At 46.5% G+C, this 20,071-nt stretch overlaps 1 protein-coding gene and 1 long non-coding RNA gene across 4 annotated transcripts in view; one reads left to right on the top strand and one right to left on the bottom strand.

Moving 5' to 3' along the window:
• The first annotated feature begins 557 nt into the window (after positions 1-557).
• On the top strand, positions 558-18,753 carry LOC120099927 (uncharacterized). 3 transcript variants are annotated; one of them, XR_015652490.1, is made up of 9 exons: positions 558-1,161; positions 1,560-1,675; positions 2,896-3,007; positions 7,229-7,355; positions 9,648-9,732; positions 10,753-11,944; positions 13,204-13,235; positions 17,171-18,102; positions 18,326-18,753. It is a non-coding gene; the product is annotated as an uncharacterized LOC120099927 (long non-coding RNA). The 3 variants fall into 3 exon arrangements; XR_015652492.1 differs by lacking the exons at positions 558-1,161; positions 1,560-1,675; positions 2,896-3,007; positions 7,229-7,355; positions 9,648-9,732 and having other exon boundaries at positions 11,582-11,944; positions 17,919-18,102; XR_015652491.1 differs by lacking the exons at positions 558-1,161; positions 1,560-1,675; positions 2,896-3,007; ... (1 more) ...; positions 9,648-9,732; positions 17,171-18,102 and having other exon boundaries at positions 10,800-11,944.
• Positions 4,689-20,071, bottom strand: part of Cacng3 (calcium voltage-gated channel auxiliary subunit gamma 3) — a 95,669-nt gene continuing 80,286 nt past the window's right edge. The window contains 3 exon segments of the mRNA NM_080691.3: positions 4,689-5,743; positions 11,577-11,717; positions 18,484-18,567. Coding sequence (NP_542422.1) covers positions 5,232-5,743; positions 11,577-11,717; positions 18,484-18,567 — 737 coding nt within the window. The 3' untranslated portion in view covers positions 4,689-5,231.

Genomic DNA, 20,071 nt, shown 5'->3' with positions numbered 1-20,071 from the left:
GAACTGAATCCAGAGAGGATTGAAGAAAGCAATATTTTCCTGGGAACATCTCTTACCAACTTCTGAAAATAGAAAGTATGTATTAGAATTTCTGATATATATTGGATGAAAATGTGTGTGTAGTAGGTGGTGGGTGCTTGATAAATGCTTCTGGTCAGTGGCAAATGCTTGGTAAATGCTGGCTGGTGAAATGGCTCTGCAGGTAAAGACATCACTGTTAAGATGACCCAAGACCTGTCCTTGGAACCCACATTGATGGAAGGAGCAAACTGACTCTTGCAAATTGTCCCTTGCTTTCCACATGCATGCTGTGGCAGAGTCCCATACCAAGTAAAATAATATAAATAAAAATAAATAAGTCAGATAATACATGCTGGCCGAATGAAGGGATGAAGAAGTGCCAGAGGATGAAGGCTACTAGAGGTAGAGACTATGTGACCAGGAGATTGACTGCAGTAAAGACTTCGCAGAAGGTGTAGAGCTTGTTCTTGGCTTGGAGGGGGAGGTTTGGGGAAAGAGAAGCCAAGACATTGTAAGAAGGGATAAGATTTATCAATAAGGCAAAGAACTGGGAATCAGTGTGATAGACAGGGTATTGTGACCAGTAGCCTGGCCAGAGCTGGGTAAATGTGGACAAGAGGTAGAGAGGAGGACCCAAGAGGAAAGATGGAAACTTGAGAACAATATGAAGTAACAATACTTTACTTTTTTGTTATTTTTCGAAGCACGGTCTTGTTGTGTAGCCCAAGATTGTCTCATTCTCACAATCCCCCTGCTTCCACCATCTCCATGCTGAAAGTAGAGATGGAGAATGGCTCATATGGGTGGTAAGATACTTCATTTTCTTTCCAAGTGATTTATGACTATGAACTCAACCACCCTAAAAACAAATCAAGTCCTATTTTTATTTTATTGTTTGGTCAGTTGGTTAACTGGTTCTTGAAATGAGGATTCAACTTCAGGGTCTTGTGGGTTCTAACTCGGGCAGATACAGCTACATAGAGTAGAACTGGAATACCGGACACACCAGCTTCCTCCTCCAGAAACCACAAAGGATCTATTTGCAAGGTGAGGGAGACGACTGCACACGGAAACAATGGACGAGAAGCCCAGCAGCTCTGGCTCTGAGGTTGGGAGAAAAATGTTGCTGGTCTAGAAATGGTGAGTTGGGAACGGACCCAGGTTTGGTAGAGGAGATGGAGTGCCACATGATGGAGCCACCAGGAAATCTCTGTGCATAGACTCTGGGTTCCTGCAGGCCTGGGTCGTGCTCCTGTGTTGCTATGTACTTTTTTAGTTCAACTCTATCCAGTGGTTTAACAACTACCTCAAAGGTTAAAGGACAAAATAAGTTATGTTTCTAACATGGTGTTTGACATGGAGGGTGGAGGACTGGTGCAGTGAAAGGGTTGTGTGTGTGTGTGTGTGTGTGTGTGTGTGTGTGTGTGTGTGTGTATGTACATGCACATACATATATTTGCACATGTATGGGAATGTTCGTGCTCATGTGTGTACATACATGTGGAAGTCAGAGAACAACCTCTTATGTTGTTTCTCAGGAGTCATCTACCTTGTTTTCTGAGACGGTGTTTCTCACTGGCCTGAGGCTTGCTGCTCTGACGTAGGCTGGCTGGCTAGTGATCTCCAGGAATTCTCCTGTCTCCTGGGCTTGTTGGTGAGTGCCACTGAACCTGGAGAATTTACGTGCATTCTGGAGATTGAACTCCAGCGAACATCAAGCACTTTACTGATTAAATCATCTCCTTGGCCCCTCTCGTGGAGATTCTGATGATGAGGATTGACCAGAATCCTAACTACAACCTGGGGATGCTCTTAGAGTGTACTTGATGCTAGGCAGTTGAGCCCCTGATGCCAAATCTTTGCCAGGAGCAGCCTGGAGATGGCACAAAGTGTCCTTCCAGGAGTAAGGGGTCCATATTTCTCCAGCAGCTCTCTAGCTATTACACAATAGCTTTATATTGATGTTCTGGGCCAGCGCCCAGCTAGTGAACCACTGACCCAGATTCCCAGATCTTGATTCACTCCCGATTCCTAGGGCGGTTCCCTCCTCACAGTATATGATGTTGTCATCTACCCACTCCGTTCACTAGATCCCTTTCTCCCCAAGGCTGTCTGCAGCCCACACGTAGAGGGAGATGGTCTTTAATCACAGCATCGCATCACCAAGTGAGACTCCTTCCGCTTTCTCTTTCCTGTTCCTGTTGATTAAGACAAGGGAAGAGGCAGCTTCTCAAGCTAGACTCTCCTCACTGCTCCCAAAGTTTGGTGAATTGTTTTTGATAAAGGATAGCTCCAGGGCTAGCAACAGCTAGAAGACAGCACTATTATTTTATTTTGTTATACTTTTCCCAGTTACTGTTTGTTTATTTGAATTAATTCCACTTTCTAGTAATCATATATATATATATATATATATATATATATATATTTCTCCTCAAATCTGTTTAGGGAAAAAAAACCTGAATTTGTTTAAAGAAAATATTGGCTATACAATTGTTGTGCCATAGGGGTAGGGACCATCTCAAAAAGCCGGTGCCCAGGCAGCTAAGGTTTGAGAAGTGCTGGCCGAGAAGGGGATTGTGCTTCATGTAGGAAGGCCTGGCTTCAAATGTGACTCTGCTTATTAGCACCCAAGATTCCTTACACACCTCAAATCTCTATTTCCTCATGTACTCAAATGGAGAAAGTGATTTCTAGAATGTGAGGATATTTTGATGATTAAAAAGATAATTGGAGATACATGTCGGTTGCATACAACAGCTGCTAAGCATCAAATAAAGTTCATTGTTCCCAGTGCTCAGTGTTTTAAACATTTATTTACTGGGGGTGGGGGTGCGGGTGCATGTGCTTACACCAGTTGTGTTCTCCTTTTAGGTTCTGGGATCAAACTCTGGCCATCAGGCTTGGCGGCAAGTGCTTTTACCTGCTAAGCTATTTCTCCATCCCATCCCACCTACTGTGTGCATTTTGTAATGAAATTCACAGAGTAAGTTCCTAAGTTGCTGGGACTTTGATCACTCCAAGGAATCTTGGCCAGTGTCTTACCCTCTCTGGCTTTACTTGCCTCGTTGGTCCATGATGATATTAACAATATGATCTTTATGGGGCTCCTGGGATGATCAATCTTTGTCTTTTTAACAGGTATATGGCCATGGGTGACTGGACAATGATCCTGCCTCCCACTGGGGCTGCATCCTAGGGGAGCAAGTTCTGTGGAAAGTGTGAAGCCCTGGATATGTGCTCAAAACACTCTACGCGACACCATTAATAGCAGAGGGGACAAACCATTCTTGCTTTTAAAACTTAAATAGCTATTCAGCTGTGCCCTCACCGTCTGTGCTTAAAGCCCCCCGAGCCTGCATAAGAACACCCTTCCCTCCCTTCATACAGAATCACTTCCATTGTTCATGTTTTCTCCAGAGGGGTGTGCCATGGTCTCTTCAGATTTATGTATTGAAGCCTTAAACCTCAGCAAGACGGGATATGAAAGCAAAACCTTGGGAAGGTCCATGAGGTTAATGAGATCATGGGTATGCTCACCCACCCCATGACGACATTAGAAGTTCATAAGAATAAAAAAGATACCAGCCCCAACACACCACACGAGGGTGCAACAAGAAGGGAGCTGTCTACAAGCCAGGATGAGGGTTCTTGTCTAGGGCCAAATATAGACACCTTGACCTTGGATGTCTCAGACTCCAGAGCAGTGGTTCTCAACCTTCCTACCATGGCCACCCTTTAATGCAGTTCCTCATGGTGTGGCCACCCCTGACCATAAAATTATTTTCATTGCTAACTCATAACTACAACTTTGCTTCTATTATGAACCAGAATGTAAATATCTGATGTACAGGATGCCTGATATGTGACCTCTGTGAAAGGGTTGTTTGACCCCTAAAGGAGTTGTGACCCACAGGTTGAGAAGCACTGCTCTAGCGCCATGAGAAAGAAATATCTGTTGTTTAAGCTACCTGGTGCAAGATATGTTTTCATACTACCTAGAATCCATGTATATATATATATTCATCATCTCTCTGTCCTATCTATCTATCTATCTATCTATCTATCTATCTATCTATCTAATTCCTGGACTGGGGATTTTGATAGAGTCCCCCACCTAGCATGCCCAGTTCTCAGCACCACACTCAGTCTAAGTATGGTGGTGCATGACGACGACGGTGGTCTCAGAATTGAGGAGGTGGAAGTAAGAGACTTAGGAAATTTAAAGGTATCCTTTGTAACACAGCAGGTTTGAGACCAGTCTGACACATGAGACCCTATCTAAAAACTGTACATAAATGCACATGTGATCCTTTTAAATTACTAATCACTATTCATACAGACTTTACTTAAGCCTCGCCCTTCTCACACACATGAGGAGGCTGGGGTTTGAAGGTTAAGAGCTTTGAACTTCAGAGTTAGATCTTGAATGACCAGCATCCTACTCCCCCAGGAGCTGCCAGAGGTTCAAGTCGGGTGGGTGAGGGGGAAGGCTACAGAGACGATCTCAAGGGCCTCAAGTAAAAGGGGAAATCGTTCCTTATGGCTAGAGAGAGGAAGAGTAAAATGTGGTTTCTAGGAGAGACCTGAGCTGTGCTGGTGGTGGGAGAGCAAATTTGTGTAGGAAATACTCAGAAAACAAAACCAAACACCCCTAGCTCCATTGGTTACAAGGCAAAAACCTTTAATAACACGAGTGCTTATTACATGAGCTGCTTCGGGGCACTGACATCTGATTTCTGGTCATGTTTTTCTAACACTTAAAGGTGAATGCCTCTCTCAGGGCCACCTGTGTGGTGGGTTTCACGGAGAGTTTGTGTGGGTGGACAATGGGAACAGCTATGCATACAACCGACAGGGGATTTGGAAATCCCCCACTGCTATGACTGCACCTTCGACTTTAGTCAAGTCCTTTCCCAAGGAGGGAAGAATGTCGTGGTCCTTCTAGCAAAGAAGGAAGAAAAGAAAACACTTGGCACAGATACACAGTGAGGGGTAACATTAAGGGACCAGCGAGAAAAGTCAGAGGAGGTGGACGGGTCAAGGTCTAGGGGATGAGGGACCACTGTGGGAGGGGGCGGAGTCCATTTGGTTTCGTTCTTTGTAAGAAGTGATACCATCACGAGGACCATGCCATGCAACCTTAGAGACATCTGTGTACACTTCCCCCAAGGCTGTGCTGGGCGGCGGGGCAGAGGTCAGAGGTCAGCTCAGACAGGCGTGGTACGTCTGTTGGCCGGATTGTTATGCAACGACTCTTTGAACTCTTTGGGTGTGGAGTTGTGGAACTGTAGAAAAGCATGGTCCCGGTCAGAGTTGAGAAGGGTCCCCATGGTAAGCTTAGAGGGGTCCCGGGACAGGGTGAACATGGAGATGTCAGTGGAAGGGATGGTGTGGAAGCCTTTGCTGATGGGAGACAGGTCTCGGGATCTAGGTTCAGTGGAGCGAGAACTTGACCGTCTTCGGAATCTATACCTGTAGGGCGGTAGGCGCGCAAATGTAGACTTCTTCAGGAGCTCTGAATGGGATCTGGCGCGCAGCTGCTGATGCTTCTCAATATAGATGTGCACGGCGACCACACCCACAATTTCCGCGATGATGAAAGAGAAGGCTCCAAAATAAAAGGACCAGCCGTAGGAGTAGCTCTTTTTAGAGTCCCTCTGCCCAGGGTCTCCAGCATTGGCTGAGATATAAACTATGATGCCGATGATGTTGCTTAGCCCTGAGAGAAAAGGAAAAGGAAACAAACATCCCATAAAACCTCAGAGGCAATGAGCATTTTTAGAGTTGAGATACTGACAGAACATGTGGGGGTAACAGGGAGAGGAGGGAATAGATTAGGGCCAGGGAATCCCACAGCTGAGCTCTTCCTGCAAAGGTCTGTTGGGAAATGAAGAATTCTGATGCTCAATCCTGGGCAGGGCACTGTCAACTAAAGAAGACTTTGTCTACTCATAGCAAGTTCCGGAGAGCCCAGAAGGCACTCATTTTTCCTTGAAATAACCTATTCTATCGTCACTTAATCTTGATACTAACTCACAAGAATGGCAAAATGAACAAGATATGGATCCCTGACCTTGACTATCTCACCCACAGCTGGAGAGACTGACATAGAAATGCAATGAAAGCATAATTCAACAAGGATCCTATCAGAGATGCATGTGAGATGACCGAGAGAGAGGGAGAGGAGAAAGGAGAGCCTTCCTTTGAAGACCTGGTGGCATCTGAGCTGGGTCCTGACAGCTGACAGGAGAGGCAAGACGCTGGACCATGAAGTGTGAGAGAAGGGACAGAGAATGACTTGCAGGGGCATAGCCTGGATGCTGGTGGGGCTGGTGGCATCCTGAGCAGCAGGGAGGACCAGCTAGGGAATAGACATGCTAGATATATGGAACTGGAAATGTCGAGGAGAGCCCACTGGACACAAACAGGATGGAGCCGTAGTCTGGTGGTGAATGAACCCCTAGAAGAAGGAAAAATCACTTAAATCTTTTTTTGGGAGCAGGAGGGCATGGTGCTATGAATGGAACCCAGAGCTTTGTATGGACTAGGCTAATATTCTACCACTGAGCTACACCCATGGCCTCCAAGTCTTTTCCTTTTCTGACAAGGTACACTTGTCAGCTGTTGTTGGTGCACCAGGAATTAGAATATACAAAGCTATTAACCCAGAAGGCTCACTCCTACCTCTTGCTTATCAACTTGACCATTAACCTGGCCATCTAATAGGCTTGGGGGCAGAAGACCCAGTCAAGCACACATACAAACTCCACCCCGAGTTATTGTATCTGTTGCTGTTGCTATGGTCCCTGGACAGTGGACGTCAGCTTCTCCAGCCTTTCAACACAGACTCAACACCAGATCTTTCTAGGGAGCACAGGTTGGGACTATAGAGGCTTCCAGCTCCTTGGACTGAGCAATGCAGGGGCTTTCTGCTTTTCCAGCATGCAAATGTTACTGGATTACTTACTTCTCTTGGTTGTAAGCTAACCCAATATTGCCCCATGCCATTGTGTTTCTCTAGAGAGTCTTGGCTTATTCATGCACCTACTTTCCTCAACAGGCTCCATTGGGAATGACCAGCTGCTCACCCCTTAGGAGAGGAACTGCGTTCCCAGGCAATGGTGTGAAGGGGCAGCACTCGGTGTCCTACTCATCCTCACTTGCCTGACTCACAGTATTGCTCTAAAACACCTCTTTCTGTCAGGGCACAGGCTTGCTGCCAACAATGGCCGAGGAGTCGGTGTGCCGGCTGGTATCTTCTTGCACTGAAGTTTCACTACCTGTCATGTGGCACTGTATGGAATCTGTCCCTCTCTGCAGGCCCAGGGCCGGTTAGTGAGTAGCCCCTCCCTCTGTTGAGTCCTCCTCCCCGCTCCTTGAATGTCCTGTACCTCTCAAGATACCCCTAGGTTGTACAACTAAAGGGTCATCTTAAAGTTCTATCTAGAGACTACAGAAATGGCTCGCTGATCTTTCAAAGGACCCGGAGTTCAGTTCCCAGCACCCATGTCTGGTAGTTTAGAGCTGCCTGTAACGTCAGCTCCGGGGAATACCATGTCCTCTGGCCTCTGCGGGCACCCCACCCCCAACACACATAAACAGAAATAAAATAACCCTGAAGGTATAAAACAAAGCTTTGCCAAGCAGAGTGGCTTCAGTCCCACCATCCTGATTGGCTGGTGCCTGTGGGGGTGGGGTCTTAGAAACATTTTGCATATGACTGTGGTCATACTCAATCCAGGACTTGCCCCTAGCAGGGAAAGGCTGAGTTCTCCCTCTGCCCCATGTTCTCTCCTGGCCTTTCTTGGCACCGGCTTTCTCAGATAGGCAGCAGGTTCTGATCAGTGAGATACACCTGATACAAGACATGATGGATCTGGCTCTGTCAGGCTGCCCTTCCCCCCAACCCCAGGATAAAAACTGCCTTCTTTCCCCCAAGTATCAATTTGCCCGGATGATTAGTGGAAGGCACATTCTCTTATATTAAAATGAAGGTGGATATAACAAGGAGGAAAAGGCAGAATTCACATGAATTTTTCAGTTAAGTGGGAAACTGACTTCAAAGAGATTTCTGCTCACTGATGCTTCTGCCGATGCCCTGACTGCCCAGGGCCATGTTCTCTTTCTCCCCTATGACAGCAGGGAAATATGTGTGACAGAGTTTAGAAAGTCCCAGAAAAGAGGGCTTTGCTGGGGGGGGGGTAGGAAAGTTCACAGGGATGTTCAAATGTCCAACTAGTTTTAAGAGGCAGGAAGCCAAGCAAGTTATCAGTCATTCCTGGGGCATTTATTATAGGCTAGATACTGGGTAGTGACATTAGCGACTGGACTTATTTATTTTATGGTGCTGTTGATGGTACCCAAGGCTTCAAGTGTGCTAGACAAGGGTAGTACCATTTGGCTACCCGCTCCTAGCTACGAGTCTTTTCCTTCACCAGTTCCATGCATTCCCTCCTATAGATGGGAGAATAACTTGGATTAGTAAGTTTCTATGTTAACGCAAGCTAGGAAATGATCAAAGCAGAATTTGAACCCAAGACTCGTAGCCATGGTGAGTGGAGATTTCGGTAATGAGACTCTTAGGGAACAGACTCTTACTCTTCACTATTGCTCTAGTTTGTAACCCAGAGCTTGACCCAAAGCAAGAACACAGGGTGTGTTTGTTGAATGAATGAGTGAATGAAAGGATGACTAGAATTGATGTACACATTAAACACACAAAGCACATAACAGCTACTTTATGCTGAGCCACACTGGGTGCTAGCCACAGTTTTGGTCTCGGTTATGTGTATCAACTCATCAAATCCTTTAAACAGCCTTCAGAGGCAGTATCATTATGACCTGGGCCTTTTAGGTGGGCACACTGAGGCACAGAGCAGTTTAGCAGCCTGCCTGATGCTATACAATGAGCATAGAGAAGAGGGGAGATTAGCACTGGCTACCCAGGCTTCAGAGAGCATGCATTTGGATCATGTTATCAGGCCTAGGACACAGGAAGTGCTCAATAAAGGCCGTAAACTTTAGCACATAAAGGGCCTTGAGGAGCATGGGGTCTTCCAATACTGTCATTTTATAGGTGGAAAATTTGAGGCTCTTGGGGCTCCAGAGATTGGGGGGAGGCTCTAATCCTAGACAAGTATTCCCTCAGGGCTCTCACAGTCCACTGCATCTAACCTACCTGTCATCCCGCACAATACTCCCATGCAAAGAAAGTAGCTAATGACACTTTCCCCTAACAATCCCCTCGGGGGACAAAATAATGATCTTATCTCACTCTTTGTAAACTGTCACATCAGCACAACACTGGTGCAGATTCTCCTGGTTGGTCAGCCAGAGCGAGGACAGGGCTCCCAGTGGGAGGAATATTCCTCAAAAGCAGCTAAGCCTCTGGGTTTTCTAGTTAACACAGAGCATGGTCAGAGGCCATAGCTACCTCTGGCTGACCTGTGTCCTGACTAAGGACAGGGCTTTCTCCCTGGTCTGTAATTGAATGGGTTCCCTGAGAGTGAGAGGGGGATACTGTCCCTGTCTGTAGAAGGGAAAACATGTGGGAAAGAGCCTCACAGGGGACCAGGATGCTGGGCTTCATGCTGGGCAATGTTTTGTTGTTGCTTTTCCAACAGTAGAAAACAACATCGTGGCTTGCACATGGAGTGTCCTTCCAGCAGCTCTGTGAAATTACAACCACTGCTCTTTGCTGTGTTGGAGGTGAGGAAGCCAAGGTACCAGCAGGTTGGAGATAGTTCCTAAGGCCACCCAGGTGGAGCAAGAACTCAAATTTCAAAAATGTCACTTATGTACAGCCAACTTTGGTCTGGAAATAATACAAGGAAATCTCAGAAAAAAAGCAATTCTTATGCTTTAAATAATCTTGTTACTGTTTATTATAATTCTTCTATTTTAATATTTATTAAGTTTTTAGTATATCTAAGGTATACAGTGTTCTTTCATGTATATATTTTTACAGAGTGAATATAGTGGGTATAGGATTTGGTACTACTCTTTGGTTTCAGGATCCACTATGGTTCTTGGAAAGTATCCCTATGGGTAAAAGAGTCACCACCAAAGCTGTCTTCCTCTCCCCTGCTATGGTGGTTAATAATAACTGTCAACTTGACAGTATCGAGAATTGTCTAAGAGGAAAGCCTGGGCATATCTGTGAGGAACACTTGAGGCTGTATTAACTAAGGTGGGAAGAGCCACTCTGAATGTGGATGGGATCCTCCTCTGGTCTGGGGTCCTGGATTGAATAAAATGAAGATTGTAAGTAAGCAAGCTGGACACCCACTCATCTCTCTCTGTTCCTGCTATTTTCTTCACCATGACGGACTATACGCTGAAACTGTGCCCAAAAGATACCCTTTCTCCCCTAGCCAGCTTTTGCCAGATACTTTGTTGCAACAATGAGAAAAGTGAGGAGTCAACTTTCCTTGTTCTCTGCTTCTCTAAAGCTTTTCATCCTATTGGCAGTGACCTGTCTGGAGCGGGAAGTGGGGAGGGGATAATAAAGACATGAAAGGAAGCGTGGAAACCCAGAAGAAGAAGATAAGGACACTGGAGAAGGAGGGGAAGTGGTGGTGGTGGTGGGAGAAGATAGTGAAATAGGACACATTTCTGAAGGTAGTTGTGGTAGTTTGAATATGCTTGGTCCATGGGAAGTAGCACTTAGACAGTTTGGCCTTGTTGGGGTGGGTGTGGCCTTGTTGAAGGAAGTGTGTCACTGTGTAGGTGGGCCACCCAGTGCAGAAGAAACCCTCCTCCTAGCTGCCTTCAGAAGAGATCCTCCCCCTGGCTGCCTTTGGATCAAGACAGAATTCTCAGCTCCTCCAGCAACAAGTCTGCCTGCATGATGCCATGCTTCCTGACATGACCATAAATGGACTGAACCTCCGAAAATGTAAGCCAGTTCCAAGTAAACGCTTGCCTTTAGAAGAGTTGGTTTGGTCATGGCATCTCTTCACAGCAATAAAACCCAAATGAAGACCGTGGTCTCTGTCTCCTGTTCACCCTGCACTTCCTCCTGCTCAGAGTTGGTGTGGATGGATGGATGACCAGGTCTTCCCCATGGACATCTGGGGCTATTGCCTTTGCTCTCTCCAGAGATGGTTGAGAGGATATGGGAGCTTGGAAGCTTGAAAGATGGTGGACAGCAATCGACTGGCATGCAGGCGTCTCACAGCTCTTCTCAACCCTTCTCCATCTCCCTATCTTCTCTTTCCCTTTTCTTTCTCTCTTTCTCTTGTCCCCTCCTTCTTCCCTTCTTCCCCCCTCTCTCTTTCTTTAGAGTTTCACTATGTAGCCCAGGCTGGCCTGAATTGGTGACCAAGCCTCCATAGTCTTGGCTGTCCTTTGGTTAGTCTGTTTCCTTGTCCCTTTGTCTCATAGTCTCTGACATCCTGTCTTCTCCTTGTATTGCCCTTGCAGCAGCCTTGGCTGGAGTCTGGGCCTCTTGTCTAATGGAGTCCTCAGCTGCACACAGGTTGATCGATCACCCTGGGTGTGGCTCTGGCTTTGGTTTGCTGTCAGGTTACATCTCAAGGCAAGACACTCACCTGCAGAGACGAAGAAGATGCCGGCGCTGAGGATAACACTGTGCCTACTGCGGTGGAACTCGCTGGCAGCCACACAGAGTCCCCCGAAAAACAGCAGAGTGACGCTGAGGATGGGGAAGACACTGGAGGCCCTCACAGCCCCTGTGGAGAGAGGAGAGAAGTTTTCATCGATGCTCCAGCCAGCCTTGGGACCCACCTGCCGTGGTCATGGAATGTCTGTGAACCAAACAGTGCAGCACTGGAGAGAAGTCTGAATCCCATAGAGGTGTGAGACCAGTGCCAGTCACTCAGGGGCCTATGATCTGGAGGCCCAGTACCTGACAGCTGACCTCTTAGACTTTCAAGCAATTCTACCAGTTGCATGCATTGTAAGTTATGTCTAGGGGCTTGGAGCCTGGAGTCACTGGGGACCCCACTTTCAGCTAGGCAACATCCTCTTCATCCCCCCACTTCCCAGACTTCCTGGGGTGGGATGGCAGTCCTGTCCTGCCTCAGGCTACTAACCAGGTCACCCTTCATTTCTAATGAGAGTCTGGGAGTGAACACAGGGAGAACCAGACTTTGTTGCAAGCCCTAGATCTTTGCATGATCAGTTACTCCAGGGTGTCCCCGTGAGTAACAGAGGGCAATATTAAACAATGATTAATGCCAAACAGTGACAACCCAAACCTGATCATAATAGGGGAGGGAGGGTTGATTTAAAATCTTTTGGGTCTGTATTCCGAGCCTGGAACCCAGGATCTTCATTTTGCATCAGGACCTGCACAATTACCCAGGTAGTCCTGAATGCAGGGGTTCATGTCGGCCCATTTGCAGCTCATCAGGATGCAGAATCTTAAACACCTGTATTTGCATAGTAAAGAGTCTGGCAGTACCCATTCAAAACCCATTTAGTCACAGAATGATTAGATGAATTTATGTATTCACTCAAGAAATATTTATTAAGCGCCTACTAGATGCCAGGCACCCTGCCAGGCGCTAGGGAAGCAGCAGCAAGAGCATTTAAGGACCAGAAAAGGCACAGCACTGTCCTTAGGAGCAGCGTTGATCAGGAGTCCTCTGGGTGCCCTGCTGGAGAGGTCTGAAATCCCCATAGTAGAAGTCAGTATAACCCTAGCTGGAATAAGGGTGAACCCGACCCAATCCTTAACTTCTCATGGGTTGCACCCTGATGAACCTTAGGACACTGGAAGTACTATAGATGGGGCAGGCAGTAGATTCAGGAGTTATTTTCTACTCAGTTGGGGAGAATCTCACAGCGACACAATACACCACAATGTGCTGGCCATCTTCCTTTAGCCGAAAGGCTGTCTGGGATCATCGATGGCTGCTGCTGTACATTGTGAGAGAATTACTTCACATATTGCTGGCTTAGGAATACATTCAGATTCAAAATGGTAAATGAGGCTCGACTGAACATGCATTGCTTTCAAAACCACTGTAGGGTTTGCAAATCCCAAGGTGAAATGCCCCCATGCCAGGGACTGGCTGTATTTTCTGGCATTGGTGGGGGATGGGAGGGAGGATTGGGAGAAGGCACCTCTCTACAGCTAATGGTTGGCTTGTTCTGAGCTAATCTGCATACATGCATTATTAATGGTTTGTTTGTTCTAACTCTTCTGCCCAGGCAGCACCTGGAGGAGCACAAAGAGCTGACTGGTAAGTGCCTAGGTCCAGATGTCCAGAAAGATAACTGCAGGAGCACCAGACCAGAGGGACAGGCTTGGAGGCTGCCGATGGACTGCATCATTCTCAGTAACAGTGCTGGCTTGAGAAGTATGAAGGCAGGGTTACCGCAGTCTTCTCGGGTCCCTGGCCCTCCAAAGCTTAAATATTCAGTAACAGGCAGAACGAGCTTTGTTCCGGTTGCAGCATGGTCAGGCCTGGATAAAGAACCCGAACGGATTCTGTGTTCATCCATATATCAAAAAAGCCACAGAGCCCTTTCTCATGGGTCTTACGCTCTAGTAGAAGCCACCGGTATGGCCAGCCACATAGTTTGCAGGGCCTGTGCCAAGGGAAAAATAGGAGGTGTCCCGTTGCAAAATTAAAATTTCAAGATGATGACTGCAGTGCAGTGATGAGGACTTTCCCCAGGGTTGGGCCCTGATTGATTGACAGGACTGCAGGGATTCAGGTGAGGGTGGGCGTGGCTTGGGTTAGTGCAGTGGACCATGGAAGGGATTGAATTCAGGGGATTTTTTTTTGTGGAAGTATTAGCCGATGGCTCCACTAACGGGGATGAGGAGAAGATTCATGAGCAACTCACATGCTTACTCTCAGTGTGGAGCGAATGGCACCTTACTGTGGCCCGTCAGCCGGAGGGGCAGAATAGAGGCAGGACAGGCAAGGGTGAGGGGTTCCGAGCTCTGTTACAGCATTCAGTCATGTGACTTAGCTCCACCCTCTTTCCTCGTTTAGATCTGAATGGAAAAAGACACTGCGAGCAGTTTAGGTTAGTTGTGTGCTTGGGGATGGTAACAGACGGAAGGAACAGGGCACAAAGGAGTGGGTTCTCCTAAGACAGAAGACATGAGCACCTCTGTATTTGTTTCATTATGTCTCTCTCAGGCTAGAGGCCTGGGCAGTTCGTGGTCCTAGATAGTTGTGTCCTTCCCTCTGATTCCATGGTGACCTTTCAGGAGGGATTTCAAACAGCCTGAAAAACTGGTTGAGAGAAAAGAGGCATGGGGGAGGGGATCCTGGGTCCTGGAGGGACGAGATTAGGTCAGTCCCCTCTGAGTTTGTGGGCTGTTCTGCCGGTCTTTGGCACTGCCCTGGATTATGCTGGGGGCTCAGAGAATGAGAACCTGAAAATATAGCGGGGTTTTGTTTTGTTTTAACATGCTGAGTAATTTGGTTTAAAGTAAATGAACAAGCTTTTAAAAAGCAGGCTCAGTGTCAAGGACCTTCTGACCTTGGTCATGCTCTGTGTCCCAGCTTCATGCCCTGGCTTCATGTGCAAGCAGAGCTTTTCTGTGAGATTCTCTTATCTGCCCTAAGGCTGGACCCACCTAAGAGGCAGCAATTACTCTAGTCCCTTCCCTGAGTCTCTATTACCTGAACTCATTTCACGGGATGAGTGCCGTCTGCCGACACACCTGGGCGGACTTCTGTTTGTCACCCATGGCTGCTTCTACTTCCATTCCACAGAGAATCACTTACAAGCCATGTGAGTCCCCGGTGTCAGAGTTTGTCTCAGACCATTGCCTATTTAATAGGTCCACCGGGTTTGAGGAAAGCTATTTATTTTCCTGTTCTCTCCTTCCCCTATGGAAGAAAGGAGTCTATAGGTTCCTAAGTCATGTTAGATCTGCATTCATGCTCTGGTAACCTTCAAACTCGTTCCCCCACATTCGCCCATTTGTAAGCCTCTTCCTCAGTCGGGTGTGTTTATCGCTGGTTCATTCCAGTAAAGTTTCAGAAGGTGCAGCGGGGGAGGGCTCCCCTTCACCTCAATATTCTCAAGAAGTAGAGAGGATGCTCATGGTAATTTTGGTCTCCAAGTAGTCTGTGATCCCAGGTAAGCTGGCCCAGGCATCGGAGTGTAGGGTATAGCTTAGTGGGTTCAGCCTTGGGAACAATTCCTCAAATAATTGCTAAAAAGTTTCCATCTTCGATGTGTGGATTTTCTTTTTTTTTTTTTTTTTCTTTTTTTTTTTCCGGAGCTGGGGACCGAACCCAGGGCCTTGCGGTTGCTAGGCAAGCGCTCTACCACTGAGCTAAAATCCCCAACCCATGTGTGGATTTTCAAATGGACTCTTGGCCCAAACCCCACAAAACATTTGTGTGTGTTTGGAGGTCAGAGTATAATTTGCAAAAGTCAGTTCTTTCTTTCCACCATGTGGGTTCTGGGATAGAGCTCAGGGTGTCAGCCTTGGAGGCAGGCACCTTTAATCTCTGAGCCAGAGGTTCTCAACCTGTGGGTCGAGACTCCCTTTGGGAGTTGCTTATCTGCTATCCTGCATAACAGATATTTACATTACGATTTGTAACGCTAGCAAAATTACAGTTATGAAGTAGCAACAAAATAATTTTATGGTTGGAGTGTCACTACAACATGAGGTACTGTATTAAAGGGGTGCAGCGTTAGGAAGGGTCAGAACTCAGAGTCTGAGCCATTTTGCCTGTCTGTGAATCAACCTTTAAAAAGACCATTTGCATTGTGTGTTGGCAGGGTTTGCTTAAAGATTCAGTGTAATGAGTTTATTTGATTAAAAGAATTTTTTAATTAAAAAAATGATTAACCTTTGAAATATGCCCCAAGGACATTGGAAGTGATAAGGTTGATTATAAAAGTGTATATTTGGACTGGCCTGGTAACACAGGCTTGTTATGCATTCTAGCAAGGAGGCTGAAGCAGGAGGAACACAAGTTTAAAGCCTGATTGAGCTACAAGGTTACTTCAAGGCCAGCCAGAGCAAATTAATGAGATCCTGTTTAAAAAAAAAAAAGAAAAGAAAAAGGGAAAAAGGAAGGAGGTGGAGACAGCTTAGTGACAGGAACTTGCTTGTTGAATGAGGAAACACACACACACACACACACACACACACACGCATACCAAAGATGTCTTGGAAGCATGTGCATATGTGCTATGTGTAGAAGAGGGGCTATAACTGAGACCAGAAACAGAGCTGGTCTTCAAAGCCAGCTTGGTCCAGAAAGTATCCCTAAGACAGGAAGCAGAGCTTCCTCTGGCAGAACGGTGGGTCATGAACTGTTAACTGCAGTCTCTTGTAGGCCATCTAAGTCTAGAATTGTGCATTGACCAATCAGATTTGCCACGCATTTGCATGGTGGAGAATTCAGTCACAGGATTGGGTGAGAGTGGTTTCTTACCCTGTTCCTATTCAAATGAATGAGGCCAGCTCCCAAAAGAAGACCCCCATCCCCAATCCAAGCAGTCCTGCATCTTATGCAGGCAATTGTTCTTACTGTCATACCTGCAACATAGTAAAAAGCTTGTCATTTTTCTGCTTTTGTCTAAAGAGTGGTGAGGCTGTTTCCACCATGGCACAGTTGCAACTTGGCAACCCTGTTGGTGGTCAGACCTCTTTCTGTCCATAAGCAAGATTTAAGTAGGTTCTAGAAGCCCTGGCCACCCAAACTCTCAGGGGAAGAGTTCAGGTCTTGAGAGTCAGAGGTAAGGTGATTTGAGTGTAGTTTCATCATTGACAAAAGAGTTGGACTTGGCTGCCCTTCATATTGTTTTATGGGATGTCTTCAGTCAATACGACTTAGGCCTTATTAAGTTGTTTTCTATAATGCCATGGGTTTAACTGTGGCCCTCAAAATTCTTGAATTGGAGACTTAGTCTTAAAATCTGCTCATGGCATTTGTAGGTGGGGTCTTTGGGAGGTAACTGGAATTAGGTGACTTCAGAAGGGTGGGCCTCTGATTTAGCCATCGATGGCTTTAAGGAGAGGGGGAGAAACTGGAGATGATGGACTTGCTTCATCTTTCTGTGTGACATCCTCTGCTACTTTATTATGCAGCAAGATAGTCCAGGCCATTGGCTGAGCACCATGCTCACCGGCTTCCTAGCCTCCCAAACTGTCAACCAAGGAAGCTTCTCTTCTCTGTGAATTACACAGGCAATACTCCACTGTAGCAGCAGATGGACATGAGACCAAGATGCAGAGGTTTAAACAGCAGCCTGCACCCAACATCTAAGAGCATCAATGGAGAAGGGGGGCTGGGCAACAGCATCTGTTCATCCCCCTCTTATTCCTGATTATGGATGCCATGTGACCAGTTGCCTCCACTTGCCTGTGATGGTGGACTGTCAGTTGAACTCCTTCCCTCCCTCCTTTTTTCCCTCCCTCTGTCCCTCCTTCCCTCCCTCTATCCCTCCAGCCCACCCCTTGCTTGCCTTTCACTTCCTTTCTTCTGCTCCCCTCTCCACTGCTGGATTGGCCCTAAGACCATATTCTACCCACTTTGGCTCCAAGATGCTTGATCTCTGAGTCATGAAGCCTGAATAAGACAATTTCTTGGAAGTTTAATTTATAACCCCAGTATTAAAAAAATATCTCCTTAAACCTAACATTCCTAAATAGCAAATTAGATAACTCATTGGGCTTTTCCTACTGCTTGAACTTGACACTTGTTCTTAATAGATGTGACACAGGCATCCCAAGGTAAGCTTCTTGTGCCTGGACCGGTGTAAGGCCCATCTGTATCTGACTCTGCTTCTGTAATCCCATGTGACAGGCCAGAGCTGACATATACATACACCACCTTATGGCTACCTTATGGTCCAAGGCTGAGTGTACTACACATTCTCATATGTATTTTTTTGTGACCTTGTCAGCTTGTTGACATTATAATTTCCATTTCAAGACAGATGAGGAAAGTGAACTATCTTGTCCCAGGACCAACCTCATGAGAAGGAGGAAGTCCAGCAGGGTCAAAGCTTGGCCTATCACATTCCAGTCCCAAACTGTACTGGTTCTAGTGGAAAGTTCCTACAGAGACATTATCCCTGTCCCAGTAGGATTGAAACTGCAGAGATGTCAAAGGAGAGGTGAACTTTGGTTTGTATTTATCTTGCCAGGCCTTGCCCTTGGGGACCCCACCCATTAGCACATCACCCATTAGCACCTCACCCATTAGCACTTTGCCATTAGCACCTCACATCACCCACTGGGAAAGGTGAAAACTGCACTGAGTTGAAGAAAATTCCTTAGATTTTCTTCTAAGGAGACTAAAAAGAACCTTTCAATTCACCTTTTCTTTTCTATTTCTAGCTCACTGAAATGAAAGAAAGTTCAACATCAGAGCCTTGGGAATGCATGTCTATACTTTGAGGTGGATAATGATGAGCCTCAAACTCAATAGGTAAGAGGGTGATGGCAACAGACCCTCTCCTTCCTCCACCGAAGACTGGAGAGGTAGGGGAACTTACGGAGAAGATATTCTGCTGTATCCTGTTCATAGTCTGCATCTTCTGGGAAGTGATCGATTTTCTTGCACACGCCTCGGAAAGCTCCTGTGAAAACAGACACGGCCCTGAGCCAAAGGGAGAGTGTTACTGGGGCCCAGGCTGGGTCTGCAACTCCATATTGTGTATACTTCCCTGTTCATTGGCAGCTGGGCAGAGAGGCCCAACAGCTGATTTATGTAAGGTACAAAAGAGACTAGTGCTGTAGTTTGGATCTTGAGTGTCCTTTCGAGACCCATGCATTAAAAGATAGACCTGGGGCTGGGACTAGAGTTCAGGGGTAGTTGTTTCCTAGCATGTCTAATTTCTAGCACATATGCAGACACACACAGACACACAGAAAGACTCACACAGACACACAGACACACAGAACCCTCTGCCATTGGTAGGAGGGGTTAGAACTTTTGAGTCCAGGGGGAGGGAGTTAGGTCATTGGGTGCGTGCCTTAGAAGGGGGTTTTAGGAGCCGGGCCCTTTTCTCTCTGTTTCCTAGTCACCATGAAGAAAACAGCATTGTTCTCCCATGTCCAACATGAACCACTCATGTTCTATCTCACCCAAATTTCCAAACATCTGAGCCAAGTAACCATGCCCTGATACCTCGGAATCAATGTCCACCAATCCATTTCTTTTCTTTAAGAGTTTATTTATACCAGGCATTGGGGTAAACACCTGTGGTGGGGGAGGGTAGGAGCAGGGATGCAGGTTCAAGACCTGTCTGGGACACATGTCAAATTCAAAGCCAACTTGGGAAACCGAGCAAGACCTCCTCTCAAAAGTAAGGTGAGGGGGCTGGAGAGATGGCTCAGCGGTTAAGAGCACCCGACTACTCTTCCAGAGGTCCTGAGTTCAAGTCCCAGCAAACACATGGTGGCTCACAACCATCTGTAAAGAGATCCGATGCCCTCTTCTGGTGTATCTGAAGACAGGTACAGTGTACTTATATATAATAAAATGAATAAATCTTTAAATAAAAAAAAAGTAAGGCGAGGGAGGCAGCTCAGTGGTGGAGAACTTGCTTAGTATGCTCAAGGTCTACACACACACACACACACACACACACACACACACACACAGTATTTGTTGGAGTGATGCAAAGCTAACATATCAGCAGAAATGACAGCTAATAAATATATATGATAAAAACCAAAAGACTGAAATATGCTGCTTTTCAGACATCTCATGCCATTGCAATCTTAGAATTAGGAAACACGAGAGCTTGGTGTGAGGGGTCTCTGCCTAGCTTGTCCTCAGTGAGGGAAAAGGGAAACAGAGCTGAAGCATTTGATTTATCTTCCCACTTAACAGGTGAATAAGGGAGAGTTTCACTTGCAGTCACTCAGGTAAACAAGGAGCCAACATTCCACTCTGGGCATCGGGAAGGGGTTATTTTCTTGTCTCCAGCCTGCCAATTCTGACCATAGGCCCCTCTAGTCCTCTCTTCCCTCACAACCCACCCCTATCCCCCGCCAGCGTGGGTCACTCAGATCCACAGAGAAGCTGTCAGCATTTTTCATTCTTTCTTTCTCCAGTATAAACTTGACTCAACTCAT

The sequence above is a fragment of the Rattus norvegicus genome, chromosome 1, assembly GCF_021556685.1.
Source record: "Rattus norvegicus strain SHRSP/BbbUtx chromosome 1, alternate assembly SHRSP_T2T, whole genome shotgun sequence".
In the NCBI taxonomy this organism is placed as follows: Eukaryota; Metazoa; Chordata; class Mammalia; order Rodentia; family Muridae; genus Rattus; species Rattus norvegicus.
Note: the sequence above shows the minus strand (reverse complement) of the source record. Positions and strands in the feature narration are given on the sequence as shown.